This window comes from Stegastes partitus, unplaced genomic scaffold (assembly GCF_000690725.1).
Source record: "Stegastes partitus isolate 25-593 unplaced genomic scaffold, Stegastes_partitus-1.0.2 Scaffold850, whole genome shotgun sequence".
In the NCBI taxonomy this organism is placed as follows: domain Eukaryota; kingdom Metazoa; phylum Chordata; class Actinopteri; family Pomacentridae; genus Stegastes; species Stegastes partitus.
In genome coordinates, this window is record NW_007578581.1 from 96,928 (window position 1) to 105,665 (window position 8,738).

The 8,738-nt window shown below is 39.5% G+C and overlaps 1 protein-coding gene across 1 annotated transcript; it reads right to left on the reverse strand.

The window, feature by feature from the left end:
* Positions 1-1,678: 1,678 nt before the first annotated feature.
* msmo1 (methylsterol monooxygenase 1) lies at positions 1,679-8,217 on the reverse strand. The gene is made up of 6 exons (XM_008292980.1): positions 8,149-8,217; positions 6,025-6,318; positions 5,790-5,938; positions 4,559-4,685; positions 4,262-4,416; positions 1,679-2,563 (listed from the first exon to the last, which is right to left on the reverse strand). The coding sequence occupies exons 2-6, from the start codon at positions 6,277-6,279 to the stop codon at positions 2,374-2,376; spliced, it is 876 nt and encodes a 291-aa protein (XP_008291202.1). The 5' UTR covers positions 6,280-6,318; positions 8,149-8,217; the 3' UTR covers positions 1,679-2,373.
* Positions 8,218-8,738: the final 521 nt, after the last annotated feature.

Here is an 8,738-nt window from a genome sequence, read left to right on the forward strand (position 1 = left end):
ATTCAGAAACATTGATCACAACTTGTTCAATACCTGAATAATCATGTCAGTAATTTATCAAGGAAAGTACCCCAAGTTACTTGATGGCAGTTTTGCAAATGTGAGGATTTGCTGCCTTTTGGATTTTTATTTTTTTTCACTTTGTAGTTAATTTCACAAAACAAGCAAGTTGAAATTATGATCTTGGGAGTGAGAAAAACAACAACTTTTTTTCCACCATTTTCTAAAACAGCTGCACATTTTATGCTTTCCAGAACACTAACTTATCTATAATTCATCTGTGATGGTCACACTCGCATCCAATAGCAGGAATGTCGGTAACCCCAGTCACCACTTTAGTTTAAGTTGAAACACTTAACATTCATATTGCACATCCAAAAACACATCAAAAAAAAAAACTTCTGCAGCTGCAGTCATCTGGCTGGATTCAGGCAGCAGGCTTTTATACTAGAGCTGCCAATCAGACCATACCAAGTGTCTGCCACTTCAAAGGGGGGGCTGGGTTTATTTGATTTAAATTTTACTTTTATTCATTTGATTTGTGTCTGGTAATTTGATGAATTTTGGGTTTGTTTATGACTATTATTATTCTGATTAAGTAGACCATTTGTACTATTTTGAGCTTTTTGTGGTTACTTTAGGTGTAGGTGTTTAAGGTTCCCCCCATCATGTGCAACTGGCCTGATCAGCCAGTGTATATATATACATACATATATATATATACCCAGTTGTGAGGCCTGTTAAGATCAGTGTAGTTGGGTTGTGCTGTTATTTTGCTGCTGATAGCCTCAGTTAAGTTCTGTTCTTTTGACTTCTTTTATGGGCTACATTCGTATTGGTTTTTGTAACTTTATCATTTTTAGGTGAAATTAAAACCCTACTTTTGAATTAACCTGCGAGTCATCATGTTTTGTCCCTCACAACATTCATGTTGGTAAAATGTAATTAAACCTGGAGTGACACTGAAGTGAAGAATATAATCATTAAGAATCCATAAATGATTTTATTCATTAATTCATATCAAGATGTGCTTGTCCATTTCTGAGGTTTTGACAGTAATAAGTCCATCACTTAACTGAAGATGGCAGTAATGACTGCATGAAGATTTTGGAAGCACCTTGCAGCCCCACCACCAAATCAATGAAAATTAGTTCAACTAATATGTCAATAAATTAAATAAGATCAGTCTTTACAAGATCAGCACACATCAAACGAGCTACTAATTGGTGTCTGCGTGTATTTAGGAGTGTCTGTGTTGAACTGTATGCCTGTCTAGTGAGGGGGATGTCTGCAGCTCCTTCGCACTTTTATTTAGTCATTCAATGTTTTTCCAAGCCAGGCTTCATCAATAGCTGCCTCTCTTCCTGTTTGGCCTGTGCTGCTGCTCGCTGACTTGACACTGCTGTGTGTTTGGATGGAGCTGGAGGGGTGTGTCCACAGTGCAGCAGAAGGGGTATTGGAGAACATATACTCCTAATATATCCCACTTCCCCATCAGCCCACCATAGCGTGTCCACACAATAAATAAAAAAATAAACCTACTAAGCAGATTTAGATTGTGGTGTTAATTTTTAATATGAATCCCACACTGTTGTTAATGTTCAATAATAAAGGAAATCTTTTTAATTCAGAGGCACACATCAGGATCCCGTCTGACAAACTCACAACCAAACCCGTGTTAAAATTTTAGAACATATTTTATTCTTACATGACAAAACAGAAAGAAAAAAAAACAGAACATCATCAAGGTTTCCTTTTGTAAAAATGAAAACAGCATTTAATCATTGTTACAGCCATAAACAACATGAGCTTTAACAACCTAGAGTATGAGCCAATTCCCTTTCATCAAAACTTTACATGGGTTTGCATCAAACATGCCTGACTTGTTTCAGAAGTCGGCGCTGCGTTTAGACAGTTTCCACTGAGCTGCATCTTCGACCGCAGGACGTAAAGACTGTGTCACTGTGACTCAGATCAACTCAAGAGGAAGTGCTAAAGTGCTGAGAGATTCGGAGATACACAGAAGCATTTCACAAGACGGTACGGCGTTCTTCATCTGATGACAAGCAAAGTGATAAATCAAAATGAGAATGTTGATGGTTTTTTTATTCAGCAGCTGTTGACAAAAGCAAACAGTACTTCTTTTCTATCGAAAGGCACAGAGGGCGGACTGAAGTCAACATGCAGTCCGATTCAGAATCACAGCTGATTGGTTTTTCATACACCTTTGACGTGTACGTGAGTTTCATGAAGTGTTCAGAGAGGATCAGCGGCACTGTTTGTGTGCTCGCTGAGTGTCTTTACGACTCGCTGCTTCTTGTCTCCTCCTGACAGAACAGGTGTGTGTTAATATGAACATGAGGACCGAGTGGTTTACTGCTCCTTCTTGTCTCCCTGCTTGTGCATGTACTTGTTGTACTGGTTGTCTGTGTTCAGCAGCTTGTCCCACCAGGTGAAGGTGGAGGCGTAGTTCCCCACAAAGTTCATGTGGTGGAAGTCGTGGAAGCGGGCGCCGGCGTAGAACGGGATCAGGTGGAGCGGGTTCAGAGGGATGTCGTAGCCACTGATGGGGAAGAAGGAAGGAATAAAGAGAACACATTTTGTTTATTAGAAAAATATATAGTTTAAATTATAACAAGCATCTCAAGACAAATGCTTTTCAGACAGGGAGAGGAAAAATAATCAACAGAATGATTTTGTAGAGGTGATACTGAGGAAATAATGGATTGACTTTGTTTCTGTCCCCAAGTTGATGCCTTCTACTTACAATAAGGTTATAAAATGTGCCCAGAAAACATTTGCACTTGGTGACTTAGGCCTCTTGCATTTAATTCAATTCAAATAAATTTATTTATCTCCTCGGGGCAATTCAAAAGCTTACTATTTGCTTTTTTAAATTTACTTTTCATACTATCACAGTTTCATTTTTGAGGTGAGTTTTTGCTTTATTGTACGGGAAAGATGTGACAAAAGGCAAGCAAAGCCAAATGATCACAAGAAATATATGTAAATCAAGATCACAAGTGGAAAAAAATAATATTGTAAAATTATATTGCTGTGCAGTATTTCTTTCTGTACATTTGACCTCTCTCTCTCATTTTATGTATTGTTCTACATTTTGTGACTTTGACTTGCATGTTAGACGCTTAAAGGATTCTATTGTTAATCTCATAAAAGACTTTGCTTTTGCATAAAATAACATAAAACAATAAATAACAACATGATATTTTGAGAGATTTATAAAGGCAGGTTGCAAAGTTATTCATCAAAACAGCTCATATCAGAGAAAAATAAACAGAAATAAAGCTGAATTAAAAATATAAAAGATGAAAAGCCTTCCTGATGAATATATACTAGTGTCTCTGAGCCTTATATTAGGGGTCATCCACGTTCTTTATGCTGTATATGTATGTAAATGTTCAGCGCATGTTCTTTAATTGAATTTTCTATTGTCAATTCGTTTTATGGGCTGCAAGGTGGATCGGTGGTTAGCACCGTTGCCTCATAGCAAGAAGGTTGCCACTTCGCATCCCTGTGAGGACACCCGGGATCTTTCTGCTCCCACAGTCCAAAAACATGTTGAGGTTAATTGGTGATTCTAAATTGTCTGTAGGTGTGAATGTGAGTGTGCTTGGTTGTTTGTCTCCGAGTGTACCCCTGTGACAGCCCTGACTTCACCCTAAGTCAGCTGGGATAGACTCCAGCCCCCCGCAACCCTAGTGAGGATTAAGCGGTGTATGGATTTTATTGAGAATCATTGTAAACAATCTTTGTGGTTAACCTTGTCTATGGCGCTTTTAGGGCTGCATCTTTGCATAAAACGTGACATACAAATCAAGTTTTTACTACAATTTAAAAAAAATAAATAAATAAATAAATTATAGACCGACAGAAAAAGTCACATATATAATATTAACATGTAATTATATAACATATACTGGAACATAAATGTGTGGCAGTGAGCCTGTATTGAGAAAACTGTAACATCTGGTGTTCTCTGTGGCCCTCTAGTGGTCAAGTTACTGTCACAGAGTTAACGGATTTGAAGTGTGCAGTTTCACATGTAACTACTGTTCCACTTCCTAGTGCACAGTGATGTAGCTGCAGTTCTTAAATCCTTATAATAAATGTGTGCAAAAGCCCAACATTTTGTTTTCTTTTCTCTTTCAAACACAGATTTATTTCTAAGAGATCCAGCTTACTGAGGAGACACATAAGAAAGTGTGGGCACATGTACATGGAGGCTGTGATTGTGTCCCACCTGTGCACATCAATGGTCTCCAGCAGACGGAAGGCCACCCAGGCCCAGAGGAGGAACACGTGGTTACAGAAGATCATGATGCCGATGAAGAAGCCTGCACCCAGGATGATAGTCTCGGCGGGATGAGCGTATTCTGCCTGCATCCCGAATGGAGACTGAGGGACAGCAGAGACGCACGATGTGTGTTTGCACTCAATGAACAGCGGCTTGTTTAATGAGTAGCTCTTCAGTAAAGACACTAACCAGGAAGCCAGGTGTTTGTGTTTATTTTTCTTATCACTTGTGTGCTTTACTCACAGTGAACTCGTGGTGGACTTTGTGGATGTATTTGTAGATTCGTCTGTGATGCAGCAGGCGATGGAGGAAGTAGTGCCACGTGTCCTCGACAACAGCGCAGCCGAAGCACTGAGCCAGGAGGTACGTCCTGGAGGGGGAGACCAGGAGAGAGGGTCAGCAACAAAATATTACACACCGAATTATCCCAGCTGAAAGATCTGAATGAAGGAACCTTTTGAAGGCTCAAAGACCAAACAGTTGTATATGTAACAAAACACCATTCAGGTCTAAATTCCTGATCAATTCAGACATGGATTGATGACTTGTGACCAGATAGCTCAAGGTGAGATTTCAGCAAGAGATAAATAAAAAAGGAAATTGGAAGTAAAAACGAACAAACCTAGTTGTTTAGCTGCTTTTTGTGCAGGCAATGTTTTGTTTTTTAACTGCAATGCACACCAATTACTTATTTTTCCTGTGCTTTTATATCAAGTTACTGTGTTGTAATACATACCAATGATGGGAAAATGTTCTTATGAATATCACAGTATTGATTCCAACCATATTTTCCAGGCCTACGCATTTAATTCAACTAGAAGGGCACTCTGAGAGCATATCTGCCAAGGCCAATGCCCTGCGTGGGAATTTTAATAAAAGTGCTTCAGATCTGCACCAAAATTTAATGGGTTCTTCTTGTACCCATTAACCACCTCTGCACCAAGTTTCATGAGATTTGTGCTGATCATTTTTGGTAATCTTGCTGCTAAACACACGGCACCGATCACATACGTACATCGAACCAAAGTGTTTAACTGCTTCATCAGCGTCTGTCTATCTGGCGTATGATATATGTGTCATTTCTTTATTTATCAACAAGAAGAATGACTGCAAGTATTGAATGCAAAAATGTTTTGCATGTTTTACATTTGAGGCTGATTCATTTCCATTCCAAAGCAAACTGATTAAAGCATTTATAGGGTCTGTTTAGAGATAGTTGCTACAGAAGTGTCATACCATTATTTTAAAGTTATACAGAACTACACTATGAAAGAAAGACCACACACTCATGTCATCATCACAGTTATCACAGACACGGATTTAACATTTAACCTGCTACTTTGCTAGAAAAGCAAAACCACTGTTGTCAAGCCCAGTGGCTGTATTTTGCATTCACACCCTCATCTACTTGACTCTTTATCGAGATAATTTTTATGATTAACATTTAAGAGTGTTTTATTGTTCTTCCACTCACCAGCGTGGCATAGAGTCCCAGTCATAGGGGATGTTGAAGAATTCGGTGAAGTAGTAAGTCCCGCAGATCAAAGGCAGCTGGATGCAAAAGTGGTTGAACAGCAACATCTTGAAACATCTCCACTGTTTCTCCCAGGTCTCTGGCTTGTCCTGAAAACAAGCACAATCATTTAGAGAAAATTTCCTTCAAACTAAATAATCAAAACCATATCCAACAAACAAAAACACACACAAACCTGCTGGATCTTGTATTTCTGCATGAAGGGCATGAACTGGAAGACAAAACCAGGCAGGCAGAATAGGAAGTAGATGAACTCATGGACGATTAGCGACCCCCAGGTTGCAATTTGAAACTTGGTGTAGTTGTCCAGCATGTAGCCCCAGGCGTGTTTCAGCGAGGGCTGGAACGGGTTTTCAGGCAGCACTGCATCTACGTACTCCACCGCAAGATAGGCAGAGCTCAAGATGTCTGCTGTGCCGTTCGTTGCCATGATGGATGATGGGAAGTGGGTGCAGGTCTGGAGAGAAGACTGGAAGACAGGGACACAGTTTTATATACACAGTTCCTCAGTGTAAATTTAGACATAATTCAAGAACATATATGATACCTGTTCACATGTAGTCATGTTACTGTGTCTCTGTCATGATGCCCCAGCCTCAGCCCCAGCCTTTGCCTGTCTCCCTCTCTTCTCCCTCCTCTCGACCTCTCTTTCTCCTCCTTGCTCACCCTCTGTCACTCCAGCCATGCTCAGCCTGTCTGATTGCAGCTTTTGGAGACAGCAGTGGAGATCGGCTCACCTCCACTCAATCTTCCACCTCCTGCAATAAAAGCCCTGCTCATTCCTCCACACCCTGCCAGACCATAGACGTTCATCCCTAGTGTTTCTGCCGGTCCTGCTCGGTCTCCAGCTTGCCTTCCTGCTTTTCCTGAGCTGCTGCCACCTGGACCCCCCTGCAACTCATACCTGCCACCAGCTCTGCTCCTGCTTTTCCCCAGCTCTCACCTGAGCCCGGATTCCCCGAGCCTGTCTGCCCCCCTCAGTTTAGTCCCCTTTTCTGTGAGTATCCCTGTTTTTGTTGTTTTTAGCTTAGCTTTACACTTAGCAGTTTTCCTTAGTTTCACTTTTAGCATGTTTAGAGTTTTTCTGAGGTTTCTTGTAGTTTCTTCCATTTCTGAATTAGGTCTGGTTTACCCCACTCTGTTTTCCACCCTCAGTTTAGTTCACGCCTCAGTATTTGTTTCTGTTTATTCTTTCATTTAATAAATTAAACAGTCCTTAATACTATATGACAGAAGAATTACATATATTAAAAAAAAACAACAACAAAGCTGAGAATTCATATTAACACTAACTATTAAAAAATACCAAAGAAAAACACGATTAAAATGTCTAACTCACAGAAATCAAACTCATTACAAATACTTTACGTGTACTTATGACTATCAAAAGGCAAGAATTAAGAGGAAAATGTTTTTCTTGGCAATGCTGGTCTATAAAAGCAGTAATTACAAAGATTAAAATCTAATTTCCTGCCTTTAAAAAATGTAATTTAATGTAGTGAAACTGTTATCAGAATAGTTTTAAGATTAAAAACTGCTCAAAATATAACAGGGTATCATAAATTATAAGTCGATATGTTTAGAATAAACATTATTCTGCAATGTGACTACAGATTGAGTATAAATATATCAAAAAACACAATTACTTTTTCGCATTTGAGTACATTCAGTTCCTCATTACCGTGAATTAAAAGGGATAATACTGTTAAACATGCAATAAATAATTAAAATTAAAGACAATCAATCACTATTGTTGTACAATATGGACTGATTATAATTTTACCAGAAATGTATGGCTCTTTGCTCTTTTTTAAACCACATAACACTGGAACCTATTAAAATGACAACGTTATTTTTGTTGTTGTGCAATTATGCATTTTATTAACAATAACGACAATTAAAAACACCATACAGTCCTGCAGGGTGACACTAATTACAGACTTGGTGTGCAAGTGTTTATACGGTTTAATATTACACTGTGATTCACGCTAGCAGCTGCCAAAACTTAATATTATCTAATACGGTGGCAGCTAAAACACTTCAAAGCCGAAAAAAAGGTTGCTGCTGTGCTTACACTCTCCAACAGGCCAAGTCAAGTGTTCAATAATTTAAAAACCGACAGACAACACAAACAGAACACGGGCCTAAATATCATTTCCGGGAGATTTCCGAACTTGTAGCTCGATATACTGCGTCCCGTCGTGTTCATACGCCTCAATAACGAATACATATTTGGTATTGCAGCTAAAAATTCAGCTAAAGATCCAGATTGGAGCCCACAACAACTGGAAACACTCACCTTGCCGAGGTTCGTCCCGTCTACCTGAGCGCGAGGCGGACGGCCGGGTCAAGTAAAGGAATTTGGTGCGATCTGATTGGCCGAGAGGAGAGGAGACTGACGTCGAGGGGCCGAGCGGCTTCGCTGATTGGTCCGCGGGATGGAGTGATGATAGTGAGACTGGAGGTTTCTACAGCAACAGCCAATCAGAGGGGCACTCTGCTTTCATAACCTGAGCAGAGTTGACAGGCTGTTTGAGGGCAGGAATGGGGTGGTCCGTCCGGAGAACTTTGAGTCACACATGTGGATCTTTGGTCTTAATTTACATTTTATCAGATTCCTATGCATGTTTTGCCTTTGGAAATGTCGAAGACACTGTGAAAGAAATATTGCGGCAAGAAGTTTACCAAACTTTACCATACCTAAATTTACCTTAAAATTGTATTTTTGCACTCAAATGAAGCAGAATCTATCTTATCTATCCATCTGTCTGTTTGTCTGTCTGCATAAATGCTTGTTGTTGTGACTGCACAGCTCAGTATCCATTGAAAATTGTCAGGGATCTGAAAATAATAATTAAAATAAAAACAACACTTTAAAATACCTTACCA

Bases quoted from the DNA above. Each gene is read 5' to 3' on its own strand.
- msmo1 (XM_008292980.1), bottom strand. From the start codon at position 6,279: ATGGCAACGAACGGCACAGCAGACATCTTGAGCTCTGCCTATCTTGCG. The intron at 5,939-6,024 runs GTTTGTGTGTGT...GCTTGTTTTCAG, and splicing joins AGAAATACAAGATCCAGCAG to GACAAGCCAGAGACCTGGGA. The intron at 4,686-5,789 runs GTGAGTGGAAGA...CTCCCCCTCCAG, and splicing joins TGGGACTCTATGCCACGCTG to GACGTACCTCCTGGCTCAGT.